The sequence below is a fragment of the Pituophis catenifer genome, unplaced genomic scaffold, assembly GCF_029215685.1.
Source record: "Pituophis catenifer annectens isolate HBS135680 unplaced genomic scaffold, rPitCat1.0.hap2 SCAF_3, whole genome shotgun sequence".
Taxonomy (NCBI): Eukaryota; Metazoa; Chordata; class Lepidosauria; order Squamata; family Colubridae; genus Pituophis; species Pituophis catenifer.
The window spans coordinates 105,561,284-105,579,948 of record NW_027256883.1 but is presented as its reverse complement, the minus strand read 5'-3'; the positions used below and the strand labels follow the sequence as shown (position 1 = coordinate 105,579,948).

Here is an 18,665-nt window from a genome sequence, read left to right as displayed (position 1 = left end):
GAGAGAACAAGCTTACTTTAAATATAAAAGTGATGAACTAAAATATGCTGATTTGCAAAGTGGCATGTTGTCCCAGCACTAAAATTTAGTATTATGATCAGTGGTGGGACTCAGCTGGTTCGCACCAGTTTGGGAGAACCGGTAACTAACTTTCTGAGCAGTTTGGCGAACCGGCTGTTGGAAGAAATCTCCTTCCAACAGCCTTTTGTTTTTCACACCTTATTATTTATTATTTATTTATTAGTTCAATTTATATGCCACCCTTCTCCGGAGACTCAGGGCGGCTTACAATGCATTTAGAAAACCATTATAAAAACATTTAAAAATTAAAACATTAAAACCCATTCACACCATTCATGGCCGGATTTCACAAGATCACAACAGCGAGATAATGGCCCCAGACCTGCCAGAAAAGCCAGGTCTTCACCACTTTTCGGAAGGCCAATAGGGTGGGGATGGTCCGGACCTCAGGAGGTAACTGGTTCCAGAGAGCTGGGGCAGCCACAGAGAAGGCCCTCCCCTGCGGGCCCGCCAGCTGGCATTGTTTAGCTGACGGGACCCGGAGGAGACCAACTCTGTGGGATCTTACCAGTCGCTAGGAGCTATGTGGTAGAAGGTGGTCTCGAAGATAACCTGGCCCTGAGCCATGTAGGGCTTTAAAGGTAATAACCAACACCTTGAATTGTGCTCGGAGACCAATAGGGAGCCAGTGCAGCTCATGGAGAATTGGTGTAATGTGTAATCTAGGTACACCCATGATAGCTCGCGCAGCTGCATTCTGGACCAACTGTAGTCTCCGAACACTTTTCAAGGGTAGCCCCATGTAGAGCGTGCTGCAATAATCTAACCGTGAGGTGACAAGGGCATGAGTGACTGTGAGGAGAGCCTCCTGATCCAAGTAGGGTCGCAATTGGTCTACCAGGCGAACCTTTTTAAAGGTCCCCCTAGCCACAACTGTCAGATGTTGCTCTAATCTTAGCTGTGAGTCTAGGAGGACACCCAAATTGCGAGCCCGTTCTGAGGGGGACAGTTTCTCCCCCCCCGAACCAAGGATGGACAATCAACATAGTCTTTAGGAGGCAATACCCACAGCCACTCGGTCTTGTCTGGGTTAAGTCTGAGCCTGTTGACTCCCATCCAGACCCTCACAGCCTCCAGGCACCAGCACATCACATCCACTGCATCACTGAATTGATGCGGGGTAGAGATATACAGCTGGGTATCATTAGCGTATTGCTGATATCTCACCCCGTATCGTCGGATGATCTCACCCAGCGGCTTCATGTAAATGTTAAATAGGAGGGGAGAGAGGACCAAGCCCTGAGGCACCCTGCAAATGAGGGGCCTAGGGGTCGATCTCTGTCCTCTTATCAACACCGACTGTGACTGACCAGAGAGATAGGAGGAGAACCACCGTAATACGGTGCCTCCCACTCCCAACTCCCTTAGTCGTCCCAGAAATATACCATGGTCAATGGTATTGAAAGCCGCTGAGAGGTCAAGTAGCACCAAGATGGAGGAATGACCCCCATCTCGGGCTCGCCAGACCAAAGCAGTTTCCGTGCTGTAGCCAGGCCTGAAGCCAGACTGAAAAGGGTCCAGATAATCTGTTTCATCCAATGACCGCAGGAGCTGAAGTGCCACCACTTTCTCTACAACCTTTCCCACAAAGGGTAGGTTGGAGATTGGATGAAAGTTCTTTAATTCTGCTGGAGGTTTATCCTGTCAGAAAGGCAGGAAAGAGGCATTTTGGTGTGGCTCTGTATGTTGTTTCTAGCCTAATCCTGTTTATCTTTATTGCCCTTCTTAAGTGTTTTCTGAAACTGTCTCTGTGGGTAAGCCTTGTTACATTGTAACAGCTGTTAATGGTTCTTGGCAGTACACCCAGACTTTCTATAGCCTGAACAGCTTCTCTGGAGTTTTTTCCCCTTTGCTGGTACTTTTATTCCAGGGCTTGACTTTCTTAAAGGGGAAGGATTGTTTTAAGCCTTTTATACTGCTTTAGTGGTTCCTGGCACTGTCCTTTTGGGGTGTACTTCCAACATGGTTGAATCCCCTCCCAGCCACTCCTTGCCTCCTCCATCCCTAATCAGGCAACTCAGCTTGGATCGTCAGAGGCATTTAAGAGAAAAAAAGCCTCTGCCGATCAGGCAACTCAGCTGGGATCATTAGAGGCTTTTAAAAGCATTTTTTCTACAACCTCTGAAAAGGTTAAAAGCCTTTGACAATCCCAGCTGAGCTGCGCAATCATCAGAGGCTTTTTTTTTTTAACTTTTAAAAACATTTTTTTGGCCGAAGAGGTTGTAGAAAAAATGCTTTTTTTAAAAGCCTCTGATGATTGTGCGGCTCAGCTGGGATATCTTTGGGATATCTTGTGAGGTAAATGAGACCAGCCAGCATCTTTAAGTAGTGCAAATGGATCTAAGGATTGCTTCTCCTGGGTGGGAAAGGTTGCTTTGTCAGTTCACTGAGCACAGGAGTCTCTTCTCTATGGGGATTCTTCAGTCATTCAAGCCATGGTTGTCCCAAAGCTGCTTTTTTCAAGAGGCAACTGGACTTTCTTGGTTTCCAGAAAGTCCAGTTGCCTCTTGAAAAAGCACCTTTGGGACAGGAGTCTCTTGCATTGCTTTGGAGCGGCCAAGGCACATGATTGCTCACTGACAGTAAGATTAAAAAAAAAAGGAGGTAGCAGTGTAGAGCCTCCCTGCAATTAGTTTTAGTTTTTTCTCATGATAGTAGGCTTAGTAACATGGCACCAGGGTTGAAGTTTATTTAAATATCTGTGGCATGTACTAATTTTATTGTGATCCTGACAAGCTTGGGAGGGCAGAGACTTGAACTTGGGTCCCCTATATACTTTTTAATTTGTCTCTTTAGCTCAGCATTTTGTAGCCCAAGTATGCCCACCCACTTTCTGAAGAACTTAAATGACCACTCTGCTAAAGGGTTTCACTTTATGAGCAAGAGTTGGCTGCTGATAGTTATCGTTGCATTTTAACTATTTTAATTCCTCAAAAAGAGCCTTGGTAGTACAGTGGTCTAAAGCGCCCTGTTATTAATACAGCTGCCTGCAATTACTGCAGGTTCGAATCTTATCAGGCTCAAGGTTGACTCAGCCTTCCATCCTTTCTAAGGTAGGTTAAATGAGGACCCAGTTTGTGGGGCAATAAGCTGACTTTGTATAAATATACAAAAGTATGAAGGCTATTGCTTAACGCATTGTAAGCCGCCCTGAGTCTCCGGAGAAGGGCGGCATATAAATCAAATTAAAAAAAAAATGCTCTGGCACCCTGCCTGATTTGTAACTCTGGGTTGATTGGTATTTAGGGCAGCTTTTTGCAAGCAAACAAGCTTTTTGTATTTGTTCAGATTTGAAAGGTATTATAACTGCTTTTCAGCTACATGGAAAAGGTTACTTTAATCTGTAAATAAGTTATTTATATTCATAGAGAGCCAGTTGGGTATAGTCGGGGTGGGATTCACCTGGTTCGCACAGGTTCGGGTGAACTGGATATTAATTTTAATCTGGTTCGCCAAACTGGTTGTTCCAAGGACTGGCTGACCCCACCCACCTCACCCCGCCCCTCCCAGGACTCTCCACATGGCCCATTTTGGATGCCAGGTAAGTGCAGGGCGCGTGTGGAGTCTCTGGGAGGGCAAAAAATGGGCCTACCAAAAAAAGCTGCCCTAAATACCAGAAGTCTGGAAACGGTGCCCAGGGGAGGCCGTTTTCACCCCCCCAGAGGCTCGAGGAAAGCCTCCGGAGCCTGGGGAGAGTGAAAAATGGGCTACCGGAAGTGCCAGAAGTCTGGAAACAGGCCCATTTCTGGCCTCCGGAGGACGCACGAAGTGAACCAGTTGTTACAACTGGTGAATCCCACAATTGGGTCTAGTGATTGAAGACATCAGATCCCGTTTTAGGCACAATTTGGGTGATCTTGGCTCAGTCATTTCTCCCAGCCTTAGGAAGGAAACAATGAAGAATTGCTTCTGAAAATCATTGCCAAGAAAACTGCCCAGACTAATTCAGGCAATTGCCAGGAGTCAAGACTGACTGGAAGGCATGCACTCAAGCACACATAGGATGTTTATCTTTTCTTTTTAATTAAGTGATTTTGCTTATCTGTTGCAAAATTAGTCTCCTGCCAAAAGAGCAAGGGCTAAATCCTCCAGCCACTTGCCCCAGTATGCTATGGTAGGAAGAAGTGTTACAGAAAATGGCCAGGAGGTATCACTATCAATACTGTTTTATTTTCTGCTCTTTGGCCTTTTTATCACTGGAAGGACAGCATAAATTGCGAAAGCCATATTTCCCTAGCATATTGAAATTATGGAGTGGATCCCAGGAGAGTGTCCTCTGGCAGACAGATGTGGACAATAGGTACAATCAAGCTACTACTGCAATGCAAAAGCTGGGACCTGGGGATGAGGGGGTGAATTTACAGAGAGGAAATTTGAGGTTTCCACATTTCCACTGGATAAATGCATCTGGAAATGCCTTCACAAAAATGTAGACATCTTTAAGATACCTAAGTCTAGAATATCCTTCGCTGTAGGAGTAATGAAGGAGTGAGAAAAGAATGGGTTATTCTACTTACCATGTAGTTGTGGGAGAGGTTGACATAAGCAGATGCAGATTCCAACAGGTAATAAAAAGCCCGACTATAATCCCCTAGAGCCAAGTAGTGCTGAGATAAAGGCACAGCAACAGACTCCACAATTTCTTTGCATTCACAGTCCTGTGAGCCGGGGGTCTCGGTCCTTTTCTTGCTCATAAAAGTAAGCAAGATTATTTCATCCATTCTTTTTAAAAATTCCAATTCTGAATTTTCAGCCCTACCAAAAAGAAAAGGAATTTCCATAAACTCCCATAGCAACTTTAATCTCTAACACACCTCACCCACACAGAAACCGAAAGATACTGAAGCCTAACAATCTTCAAAATTTTTAATTACTATATAATACCAGGTCACGTGTAATAATATAAACAATGAACTCAGATCAGGAAGAGCCAAACTGAAACCCCTACAATGAAGGTTGGTGGGTCACCTGGAACCAACACACATTTCAAAACTAAATTCATGTGAGGCAGCAATCCTGCTAATAAATTCATATATCTGCCATTAAAGTCTAAAAGAAAGTCTTTTTTTTCCTTTTAGAACAATACTTGTACATAAACTTAGTTTGTTTCCTGGATGCCCCCCCCCCCCAAAAAAAAAGGAAAGAAAAGAGGACAGCTGAAAAAAGTGTTAAGGCTATCAGTCTGTGAAGTAGCACAATGTGTGCCAGCATAAATTTGGTCTGTCCCCACAGCCTACCCCATTAAAATGGAAAATCAGTAGATTCATGAGAACTGAATGTGGGTCAGGCAGGGCAGTTTTTACATATCTGTAGCAGTTTCTTGTAAGACCTCCACTCCCATGCAGTGCCCACAAAGTATGAGTCAGGTATTACATAAGCAGATGATAATTCCTGTGGCCCAAACTATGGGGAAAAAAACTGGTGATCAGAAGGGAAAGGTCAAAAGCAACCAGGAAGAGTAGGGCAGATCCTAGCCTCTGTTTTGTTTTTATAGCAAAGCATCACAAGTCATGCATTTAAGAAAGAAACTTGTCCAAATAAGAAGGAAAGACACCACATTCACACTGGATCAGAGAAATACAAAGTTATATGACAATAGCTATGTGCTGGATGAGAAGAAGGCTGTATCATGAAGTCATGCTATAGAATACCTAATAAGGCATCTTCTACCTGCACTCAGAATATGTCCAAAGAAAAGAAGGGTGCAACAGAAATTGGGGTGCCACACGTTTTACAGAGGTATATAGAGAAAAGGTTGCCTACAAGCATCTAAAAAAGAGTTAGTGGACCTATACTATTATTGCTCTTAGTATTTGTCTGGCTTAGTTGCAAGGTCCACCTGTATTGCACTAGCCTAGTTTACACACTGAAACTATTAATGCATTGATGTAACAAAGGGATTTTTTTAATCAACTGGCTTTTTTGAACAAAATATTTGAACAAAAATTAAGTGACTGGTCCAAAGTCACTCAGCTGGCTTCCATACCTAATGGAGGATTAAAATCTGGCTGTCAGTTTTGGAAGACTGCTTTTGCTTCTTAACTGCCACATATTTTAGCTGGGGAAGTTGGAAAGGGGTTGTTGTTGGAGCGGTAGAAAGTTAGTCATAACAACATTCTGTATTCAAGGACTTTTGCCTGCATCTGATGAAGACTGCCTGAAGATTGTATCCAGTTGAGTGTGAAGAGTTGATTGAACAATGTGATGAACTTGAGGGTGTGGGGCAGGGCTGTGAACTGTCAGCTGAGTGTGGAAAACCTGGAAGCTTTCAGATTTGGGTTTTCCCAGATGTACCAACATGACATCTCTAATAAATTGGAACTTTGAAGAGTTTTATTTCGTTGGGGGTGTTCCTTGGAACCCTGACATTGGCTTTCCCCTTCTTGTCCTCCATCATGTCTTTTACACTATATTAACTGTTAAGAGGGATATATTTGCATAAAATTTACATATGCTGTTTATGTATATAGAAGAAATTGCTAAATATTAATTCCCTAGCAACTTATTTAAAACATTTAAATCCCAGATCTTACAAATAAGAAATATGTAAGAGAGAAGTTTCTCCTCTCTCTCTTCCATTATTACTACAATGATATGAGGTCACCTCTGCTGCTCCTAGATCTATTTTATTTAAAACTATGGTGAAATATTGCCTGTTTTCCCCAAAAAATTGCCTTTAAAAAGAAGGAAACTATGGCCAGGTAGTCAAAATATCCTTAACCCTTTCAGATTTTCTCACTGGTATTCTTGACAAGGTACCATCATGTAGCCTGAGTTAAAAATAACTATTTTGGAAACAAAATACCCACCTACTTTCTCCTAGAAGTGCCTAAAATCCCATGAGCCCTTATGCCAGAAGAATATTTAGCAAGGATTCATGACATCACTAGTTGTTTCCCTTGGCCAGGCAGACAGCAATACCACAGGGATGTCTTGGTCTCTCCTAGCACTTAGTGCTTAGTCACCTCCCGTATTGACTACTGCAATGCTCTCTACTTGGGGCTGCCCTTGAAGACCACTCGGAGGCTTCAGCTGGTACAGAACGCGGCCGCACGGGTTATGATGGGAGGGTCCTGATACTCCCATGTTACACCTCTCCTGCGTGATTTGCATTTGTTGCCGGTTGCCCTCAGGGTGAGATTCAAGGTGCTGGTGATTACCTATAAAGACCTTCATGGCTTAGGCCCAGGATATCTGTTGGACCATCTGCAACCAGCAACAGCTCCCCATCGCCCGGTGCGTTCTCACAGGGAGGGCCTATTCAGGGTGCCGTCGGCTAGACAATGTCGGCTGGCGACCCCCAAAAGTAGAGCTTTCTCAGTGGGGGCTCCCACCCTTTGGAATCAACTTCCCCTGGGGCTCCGGTTGGCCCCTGACCTTCGCACCTTCCGCCGCGAATTAAAAACATGGCTGTTCAAATTGCCCAGCCTGGACTGATGGGGTTTGGATTATTTTAATATGTTTAATATGTGTTTAATATGTATTTTAACATGTTTTATCTGGTTTGATTTTAATTGTTGTGAGTCGCCCTGATTCCTATGGAGATAGGGTGGCATACAAATCAAATTAATAATAATAATAATAATAATAATAATAATAATAATAATAATAATAATAATAATAATAATAAATGAGCTGTGCTATCAGGTTTGTGGAGCAGTGGTGGGTTGCCCCTGGTTCGCACCGGTTCTATAGAACCGATAGTAAAACCGGCAGGAGGCTCCGCCCACCGACCCAATGTCATCAAAACGCTTCTGCACTTGGGCAGAAGAGCACGTGTGTGCAGCCCCGTTGCGAACCTGTAGTATAGGTAAGTAGAACCCACCCCTGCTGTGGAGCATATTAATTATCTCCTGAAGCTTGGAGAAGTATATAGGCATTTATATTATCAATACAGTGTGTTTTGATTCAGTTAGAATGACTGTGGTAATTCTCACTACTAACTTACACTAGTATCTTCTAGAATTATCTAACCATTGCTGGTTAGATAACTGTTAAAATAATAGTAATGCAGAAAAGCTTTGTGCTATTGTGCTATTTCAAATAATTAATTTCAGTGATTGCTGGGTAATCCTACGAAGACTTTTTAAATCACTACAGTATTTGGGAAATTACCTATATCCAGTCTAGTAAGATCTGGCTGGGTGGGTGAAATATATTATGAGAAGAGCCACTATAAATTTATCAAATTTTCCTCCTCATAGTTGCAGATAGGAAAAGACAGAGTCCTGGGGGACATCACAGGGTGAGTTGCCATCAGAAAGGAATGATAAACAACATGGAACTATCATTTTAGGGCACCTTTTATTTTCAATATATCTAATTCTGCTTTATCTTCCATTTTTGGAGAAAAATAATTAGTCCAATATAAAACTTCTTGGATAAATTTCCAAGAAGAAATTTATCTTGGAAAACTATCCTTAAATAATTGGGTGTGAAATTAGTAAGAGTTTTTGTTACTAAATAATTCTATTCATATAAAATAGTTCCTTGGAGGATTAACAAAGTGCCACATAATCTCATTCCCAATATACCAGACAGTCAGGAACATAAAATTTACTCCCTTCACACCTAAAGGACTCTTGCAAGATGAAGGTTGACCGCAGGGTATCTCCTGTATGAGAACAAGTTGAAGAAAGGTAAATGCCTCATCCTAGAATACTATAATATATGCTGTGGTTTCTTTTGAAATAATGAAGTGCATAATATTCATAGATTCAAATGAAGGATTTAGAGAATGGGGTTGAATGTTTGAATGGGGATTGTATTGCATTAATCTTTATTGGACAGAAACTAAAATAAATTAAGACATTATCTTTGTATCCAATTTGTAAGCTTTTTCATATGAGAACCTAACTCTTCCATATCTATAAAATGGAAATTCCCAAATAGGTATCTAAAAGGTGTACTTTCAAATACTTAACAATCCCAGTGCAAATTGATACAGCAGTCAGCGCTATTAATATACAGGTGGTCCTTGAATTACAAACATAATAGAACCTGGCCATTATGATTGGAGGTCAGGAGGACATTAAGTACATCACATTGAGTGAGCTCCATTCTTGGCTCTTGCCAATGCATTCATTAAACAAATGAGTGGGTTGTTAAGGGCACTTGGTGTGCCTCAGATAGGGAAAACCATGCAGGCCCTGGTGCAGGAACAATATCATCTGTCTCTGGCCTCCAAAGGCCTCCCCCCCCGAGTGAGATATCCCATATTCTGTTTCCCACCCCTTGGAGTCCCCACAGTTGCTTGTCCTCCTCCACACCCACCCCCTACACCCACCCCACTGTCACTAATCTCTCACCTCTTGAAGATCTCCAGAGCTCAGGATGTCAGGTAGGAAAGAGGACAGGCCACTCCATTGATGGGACACATGGCGGAAAAGCAGCAATCTTTTTCTGAGACCCCGAAGAACTGTTTTTCTTTCATCGCTAGATGCTAACCTTCACTCCCCCAGCAAAGGCAAATGGTGAAGCAGAGAAATCTTCCTTCCCTTCCTTCCTGTTTGCTTTCAGTCCCTGGCTAATGGTGGGGGAATGGAAGGCATGTAGGCAGTGACTAATCTATTCCCTTCCTAGGGCCTTATCTCTTCTTCCCTTCCTGTACACTGTCCCTTTCTCCCAGCAAATGTTGTATGCATTTGGGGAGGATGTTGGGGAACTAGACAGGGGGGACGTATTGCAGCATTTCTCTGGTCAGTCATAAGTCTGAATGACCGCAGGGGTGCTGCAACATACGTAACTTCGGGACTGGGTCATAAGTACTTTTGCGGGGAGAGGGGGGGGTTGTTGTCATAGCTTTCAACCATTGCTAAGTGGCCTGTTGTAACTCGAGGGCTATCTGTAATCTTGTTTAACTCAATCAGATTAGAGCTGGAAGGGATCTTGAAGGTCTTCTAGTCCAACCCCCTGCTAAAGCAGGAGACACTATGGCTATGTTATCCATGGTAATTGATATGAATAGAGTTCCCAATAGAGCTCTGTGTTTTAAAAAATCACATCATCAATCCTTACATACATTATTCATATACCGCTATATTGGAAATAATCATATATGATATGGTTCTCTCTGTGTGAAAAGATCTATCAAGAAATGGCAAAATAAGATGACAGATGGGAAAAACATCCTTCATTTCTTTGAGTTTTGCTAAGCAAAAATAAGTGGGATACAGTAGATAGAGAATATCCCATAGAGATAAATGCCCAATCAAACTTGGCCAATAAATAATATTCCTGTGCCTATAGTGTTCTATGAATATGTTTCCCTATCGAAAATACAAAATTTTTAGGAGGCAAATATTTATTGCAAGCTCTCATCACCTTAACAAATGTTTTTAACAGATTAACAGTTGGAAAGTAGGTCTTCTAGTCCAACTCCCCTCCCAAGCAGGAGATCCTACACCACTTCTGACAAATGGCAGTCCAATCTCTTCTAGAAGGCCTCCAGTGATGAAGCTACCACAACTTCCGAAGGCAAGCTGTTCCATTGGCTGATTGTTCTACTGTCAGAAAATTTCTCCTGATTTCTAGGTTGAATCTTTCCTTGTTCAGTTTCCATCCTTTATTCCTTGTCTGGCCTTCAGATGCCTTGGAAAATAGTTTGATCACTTCACCTCTGTGAAGGTCCCTCAAATATTGGAACACTGCTATCATGTATCCCCTGGTCCTTCTCTTCATTAGACTAGCCATGCCCAGTTCCTGTAACCGTTCTTCATATGTTTTAGCCAGGAGTGAAATTTACTTACCTTCCTTACCGGTTCGGAAGTGCTCGCTATGCTTGCTCGCGCACGTATCACATACGCACACAGACTCTCTGTACATGTGCAAACCTTCTGTGCATGCACAGAGGGTAAAAAACACATTACTTCCTGGCTGAAACCAGGAAATAATGACACCCGGGTGGGTGGGTGGAGCCTTGCGCCACCATCGCTACTGGTTCTCTGAACCACCTGCCACAATCGCTACCGGATTGCTCGATCTGGTCCAAACGGGAGCATTTCACCCCTGGTTTTAGCCTCCAGTCCTCTTATCATCTTGGTTGCTCTTCTCTGCACTTTTTCTAGAGTCTCAACATATTTTTTGTAGTGTGGTGACCAAAACTGGATGCAGTATTCTAGGTGTGGTCTTACTAAGGCTTTATAGGGTGGTATTAGTACCTCACTTGATCCTAATTGTGTCCCTTTGTTAATGCAATTTCAGATTGCATTGGCTTCTTTGGCTGCTGCCACACACTGCTTGCTCATATTTAACCAGTTGTGCACTAAGACTCCAAGATCCCTCTCACAGTTACTGTTATTAATCCTGGTTTCACCTAGTTCCGTGATGGCGAACCTATGGCATGCGTGCCAGAGATAGCACGCAGAGACCTCTCTGTGGGCACATGCGCCTTCACCAGCTGCTCTTCTGGTTTCCAGTGTGCACATGTGCACTGGCCAGCTGGTCTTTGCGGGCTTTGGAGTGCTGGAAAATGGCCTGAAAACAGCCCAAAAAACAGGTCATTTTCCAGGCCATTTTCTGGGCCATTTTTTTGGCTGTTTTTCGGGCTTTTTTCTGGCTGCTTTTTGGCCTGTTTTCAGGCCATTTGGGGGGCATTTTTGGACTGTTTTCAGGCCATTTTCAGGCCATTTTGGGGTGTTTTTTTGGCCGTTTTCTGGCCGTTTTTTGGGAGTTTTCCAGGCTATTTTCTGGCTGTTTTGAGGGCATTTTCTGGGCTGTTTTTTAGCCATTTTTGGGCTATTTTGGGGGTGTTTTCCAGGCTGTTTCCAGGCCAATTTTTGGGAATTTTCTGGCTGGTTTTTGGCCATCTTCAAGCTGTTTTTTGGGCCTAAAATGGCCTGAAAACTGGCCTGAAAACAGCATGAAAATGGCCCGAAAAATGGCCAAAAACAGCCAAAAAACAGGAATGCATGTGCCGGCCAGCTGGTCTTTGGGTTTCTGGTGCTCCGGCATACACAAAGACCAGCTGGCCAACGTGCATGCACATGCCAGAAACCCAAAGACCAGCTGGCCTGCGCATGGATGCACACCGGCCAGCTGGTCTTTGGGTTTCTGTTGCTCCGACGCATGCACATGCATGCACATGTATGTGCATTCCGGTTTGGGCACTTGGTGCTGAAAAGGTTCGCCAGCACTGACCTAGTCTATATGTGTACTTTTGGTTTTTCTTGCCTAAGTGTAGGACTTTACTTTTCTCTACATTGAATTTCATTTTGTTAGATAGGGCCCAATGTTCAAGTCTGTTCAAGTTCTGTGGTTTCTTATATAGTACTGCTTCTTTCTTGGAAATACCTAAAAATTAATTTACAGCCCAAATGAACTGGTAGAAGAGGTCCAATTTTAAACTGGAAGTAGATGACAAGTGCAGTGTCGTTTACCCTAAAGGCCCTTGGGAGATCTGAAATGGCAAAATCATGAACTTTCCAATAAATATCCACCTGTAAGCAAAAGAAAGGAACCCTGTTGGACCGCTGTGGCCCAATTGCATCATCTCTCAAAGCCAGTAACCTAGGTCTGTGATTAGTTTTGTCTAAAACAATGAAACTATATCCTATCATCTCTATTAACATATTATTCAAAAACAATCATTTTTTTCTTTCCCTTTTCTAAACAGAAATATTTTAGGTGAGGAAATTGGGGTTAGAGATGTCACCTGGAATGTTGTATGAGAGAGGACGGATCTTTCCCTTTCTGGTTTTTAGGTGGATGCATCGTTTTGACAATTATCCACAACCTCCACTATTTTTAATATTACTTATCATGCTTAAAAGATTTACCTGTAGTAAGCTGCTGTGTTTTAATTCTACTATCCTTCCATTCTATTAGTGTGTCTGAAGGAAAAAATAACACATGAAAAGATATCTTAACCCTTTGATCTAATTTCATCATTCAGGAGATAATAACTCTGTTCTTGTACAGAAGTATAAATAAAATCACTTTACCACCACTTGATTCCATCAGAGCAGCAACACTAGGATGTCTAGCACTGAAGAAAAAAGAATAATCTGCTTTTTCTGTAAAGGAAACAAATACAATTCTAGAATAAATCCATAGGAAACTAATTCTTGATCCATAATCCATGAAAATCAAGTGTTAAACTATCATCAACCAACAGCATATAAAAAGAACTACTGAACAACTGAAGCAAAAAGGATGGTAAAATTGGGATGATTCACTTAAAGACCACATCACTTAGCAATGGAAGTTTCCATCCCAGTTGTATTCTTTTTGTATTACTTGTTGTATTACTTTTGAAAAACAAAAATACTAAAATGTGTACCCTAAAACAGTACCTGGCATCAGTCCTGCAAGAGCTTCCAGAAAAACTCTCTTTTTACAGAAAGTGTTTAAGTTGGGGCCAATCAAACTTTCCATGGAAAACCACTCAAAGGAGTACCCCAATTACAGAAAAATAATGCCTCTGGGGGGTATATCTCTCAGCATGACTGAAGTGGTTGGGGCAATTCCAGTCTAGTGGTTAACCTCATGCCAAGCCATTAAGGGCTTTAAAGGTTAAAATCAGAACTTTAAATTACATTTGGAAGCTAATAGGAAGCCAAAGCAAGGTCCATATCACAGATGTAACGTGTACCCACTGACAAACACTAATGAGCACTCAAACTGCTGCATTTTATACCAAGTGCAGCTTCCAGATGATCTTAGAAGTCCACTGATGTAAAACATTGGTATATCAGATGTTAAAAAATCAGATCAAATGAAGATTATTTTAGCAATAACACTTGGTGGTCTAACTTTATTTCTTAATTCAGTAACTTTAACAAGTTATGAAAATGTTTTAGATGTCTTTTTACTTCAGTAGAGTACTCTGTGATATGCTGGTTAGCAAGCTAGTTAACTGGTGGTGGTGATATGATAATTACATTAATATTGTACATCACTGTCTCAAAATCAAATTTAAAAGATATGCACAAATATTTCCTGTTTAAACTGGAGAAACATATCAAGTGGGTGCTACAAGAATCAGGCTTGTTTTCCCTATTCTTCCATGTTTTATTAATGACATGGAGAAAGATGGCAGGTAATTCATACCTAGTGCATGCTAATAACTATCAGACAACGGAGTCAGTTATTCGAAGAATTGTAGGACTCCATCTGATCTATTCACACACAGTCTAGGTAACTGTCTGGGATGCTTTAATGTGGGTTTCTGAACTGAAAAGAGAAATAGACTCAAAAGCCTAAGGGGCCCTATCAGCATTATGATTCTATAGTTAATACATTTTCATTGCCTGTCATCCAAGTGATAGACAAACAGACTTTATTAATTATATATTGGAAAAATATTTCAGGCACTTTACCAATAAAATAATTGGCTGAATTATACCAATTGCTGCTATTCTTCAACCCAACAGGACTGTATCTTTAAAAATCATATATTCACCCCACCCTTTTTTTTAAGCATCCTCTCTGCATTTTCAGATTGGAGATTCCAGGAGCTTCAGACTATGCTTGAAGGAACAATTCATGCAAGCCAGAAGCATCACAGGATTTGCTTACCAAGTAACTGCTGATAAAGAGGTTTGAATAGAAACAAAGTCTTCTTGCTATTGCTCCTTACTATTAACATGCAAGTAAATCCCCTTACTTATAAATGGCAACTTCCTTACTCATTTCAGATCCACTCAACATTCCATTAATCCCTTATGATACCTATTCTCCTGATTATATAGCTTCCTCCCATTCACCCGGTGGTGAAATTCAAAAATTTTCCCTACCGGTTCTGTGGTCATGGCTTGATAGGCGTGGCTTGGTGGTCATATGACTGGGTGGGTGTGGCTTGGTGGTCATATGACTGGGTGGGCATGGCTTGGTGATCATGTGACCGAGAAAACCAACTATCACACTTTACACAAAAATAACACAAAAGCTATACAACTGACTCACACACAATGCAAAAGCAGCTGGACTTCACACAAAATGGCCCTTGCAACAAGCGGGAACCTCACAGAATCACAGAGAGCTCAAAAACGAACTATCACACTTTACACAAAAATACCAGTTCGGGCAATAGGTAGCAAAAAAATGTTTTAAAAAGTTTTCTAAAAAGTTCCAACCATTGCATGGCACAGCTGCTTGTCACAGCTGATTGTCGGAACCTTTTAAAACTTTTTTAAAGCATTTTTTTACTACCTATTGCCTGAACCGGTAGTAAACAAATGCTAAAAAAAAAAAGTAAAAAAAAAAAAGTTCAGATGATCAGCTGTGCCATGCGATCATGGGAACTTCTTTTTTAACTTTTTAAAGCATTTTTTTTAACTACTGGTTGCAGCCAATCAGTAGCATTTTCACTACCAATTTGGGCGAACCACCCTGAACTAGTACCATTTCACCCCTGCATTCACCCTCTTTGCTAGTATAGAGACAGAAAAAGTCCAAGCAGCAGAAATATTGTATTCTCATAAATCATGGATTCCCATATTAAGTGTAGACAGCTGCAGATTTATGATTTAATTGAAAAGGCTATGAGCCTGCAGATTGGCCCTTGGAGGACACAGGAGCCATTCATGCTCCTGAAAAGAGCTCTAATTTCAACAACACTGTTCAATATTAAATCAACTTTCTCACAGCAAAGGAGCTGAAAATCCTGCTTCTAGATACAGTGGAAAGTTTTATCAGTACTTATTACTTCTGGTTATTCTGATTCAAATTCTGAGCTGGAGCTCATCTATCCAGCCCTCAGAAATACCACCATCTCTGGATGGAGAGTCAGAAAGCAAGGAGACAGAGTAGTACTCTGTCACACAGAAGCATATGGCACAGGCAGAGCTACCTGCTGCTTGAACGGAATGGGACGGCTCACAGCGGCCAGGTGGGCATGGCTGGGTGGTTGAGCTGAGTTGCCATGACCAGGTAGGTGTGGATGGGTGCATGAAGCTAGCTTGACACAGCTGGCTCAATGCCGCTTACTTGATGTGGTTCCAGGTGAGTGTGGCTGGGTAGATGCAGCTGGCACTGACTTGGGTTGGCATGGAACAAGTCATACCAACTAACTTGACGTGGGGACAACTCATGCCCCACAACCTTGTTTCCCCAAACTGCCAGCAGCCAAGTATGTGTGTGCATACACACACACACACACACACACACACAAACATTCCGAGTTTGGGGACTTTTATCTTCTTCTTGCTCTCCAGAGATCTGTCAACGCAGAACTTTAACTCTGCACCTCCACGTGCATCCTCCTCCTCCTCCTCCTCCTCCTCCTCCTCCTCCTCCTCCTCTTCCTCCTCCTCCTCCTCCTTTGCCTGTTCAGCCTCCCCCCCATCCCAGATCTCCCCTTCTATCCCCTCCTTTTCTCCAGAGATCTGTCAAGGCAGAAGTTGGACTCAGAGGAAACTGTTTCCTGCAAACTTTCTGTCATGCCCTCGTTGGAGCCTGAATTTGTGGAGGAAGACGAGCTGGAACCTGAGCCAACAGAGATTGAGGGGGTGGCTTTGTTGGCTTTGGAGGAAAATGAGGAAGGGAAGGGCCAGTCAGACCAGGGCCTTTCAGGATTAGAACAGCTTGTAGACAGGGAGGAACAGGGGCAGGATGAACATGAGAGACAGAGCTTAGGTGAGGAGTAAGGAGTAAGGACTACCCCCTCCTGATCCAAGAGCACGGAGAATGGAGAGAAGGTGGGAACAGTACAGACTGAGCAGGCTACTTGGGAGAATAGTGCCCCGCCCATCTTCACAAGGCAAATCTGGGGAATGAGACTTAAGGAGAAGCTGTGGGGAGGGGCATTTGTCAGGAACAAATGCTGAGTTATTGAAGTGTTTAAGTGCCGACGTTTGAACTTTCCAAGAGTCCTTGCATTCTTTTTGGCTTTCTGGACTAATTAACTGGATCCTTTGCTTTCTGAACTCCTTGATTTGCCCTGCTGGATTTATTGCTGTGCAGCCTTAGCTATACAGAGCTGGGTTGGACTATTTGCAGCCAGAGGCTGCTTGAGGTGTGTGTCGGGATTTGCCATCACTTTGCTCTGGGACTTGCCAGAAATGTGGGAACATTTGGGGAAATTCGGACCATAAAGGGGCAGTTTGAACTGCCAGCTGCCTGTGTTATCTCTGTGCCGTGCCCCAGGTCATCACACTTTCTCCTGCACACTTTCATGCACAGCACTATCATCCTCCACCTCCTGCTTTGCTGGGAGGGACAGGGAAATGCCAATGCTCAGATGTCTGGGATTTGGAGAAGAACGTATCCTTTGGCATACTGCATGCGCATGTGCATACACACACACACCATTCCAAGCTTGGAGACTTTTATCCACATCTGAGCTGCCAAGCTGCCAATCATGCCTGAGGTTAGGGAGAAGGACCTCTCCTTCTGTGGATAAAAGTCCCCAAACTCGGGATGGTGTGTGTGTTTGTTTGTGTGTGTACGTGTGTATGCATGCGCGCATGCCCTTGGATGCAGGCAGTTTGGGGAGATGAGGATCTTGTAGGGCATCAAGTTGTCCCCATGTTGAGTTAGCCTGTATGACTTGTTCCATGCCAACCCAGCCAATACGAGTCAGTGGGGACGAGGCAGCTGCACCTACCCAACCACACTTACCCAACCACACCCACCTGGTCATACCAAGTCAGCCGCACTGAAGGAGTAATGTCGAGCTGGCTGCCCACGCAGCCAGGCCATCTAGCTGTGGTGATCCAGCTGTGACCACCCATTCACTACCACCCAGTCATGATCACCTGGCCACTGTGAGTCATCATAGACCCGGGTTGAAACCAGGGCTCATCAATTTTAGCGCTACTTGGTTGAGGTTAGAAATTCCTCTTTTTAAGGTTCCACAAATCTTTATGACAGCTCAACTTGGTGTGTGTTAGCTTCACTTTTAATCATCCTGTAACTGGCTTTGGCTATATCTACTACTTGCTATGAAGCATGACTTGAAAAAAAATAGTGCCTTGCCCTTTGAATTGATCCTATTAGTAACAATGGTGTTCCCTTTGGACTCATACTGAATGTATGATTAAGGCTACAGTATAGTGTTCTTTCAAAGGATAATTTTACTTTTACCTCTCTTTCGGAAAAGTCCTTTCTTATGAGATAATGAAAATGCACCTTTCCTCTCTTGATTCTCGGCACCTGCCAAATAGATAGAGATATGAAGACTGCTTAGTTTGAGATCTCACACATAAGCAGCAAGGTTTAAAAAATATTGCTAGTTTATTACCCCCTTATGGACTTTTTGCTGAAACAAGAAAAACATGAACTTTGATGATAAAAAAGGGTAGACTATGTAAAGAAGGAAATCAAGTTGTAATTTTATGGTGAGGACATAAAATATAAATATACTTGTAACTGCTGTTGATAAGCTTGGAAGCCACTTCTTTATAATCTTTCCTCTCCTTTTCCTTTTTTCCCCCTGTGCACTTTCTTTGCACTTTTTCAGTTATTACTTACTTCATTTTCCTTATTTTTTCCTTTTAAAATTTGCATTATTTTTATTTGTTTAAAAATTTATTTAATAAAAATTATATATGCAGAGATAATTTAGCAAGCCTTAGAGGGCAGCTCTGATGAGATAATTGTCTATTCCCAATACATAGGCACAGATACACACTCACAAATGGAAA

General features: G+C 42.5%; 1 protein-coding gene across 1 annotated transcript in view; it reads right to left on the bottom strand.

The window, feature by feature from the left end:
- ADCY10 (adenylate cyclase 10) overlaps nt 1-18,665 on the bottom strand; it is a 199,965-nt gene that overhangs the window by 36,518 nt on the left and 144,782 nt on the right. The window contains exons 19-22 of the mRNA XM_070941042.1: nt 18,106-18,174; nt 17,177-17,229; nt 16,195-16,406; nt 4,599-4,836 (exon numbers count right to left, since the gene is read on the bottom strand). Of these exons, the coding sequence (XP_070797143.1) occupies nt 4,599-4,836; nt 16,195-16,406; nt 17,177-17,229; nt 18,106-18,174 (572 nt within the window). The remainder of the gene's footprint in view (nt 1-4,598; nt 4,837-16,194; nt 16,407-17,176; nt 17,230-18,105; nt 18,175-18,665) is intronic.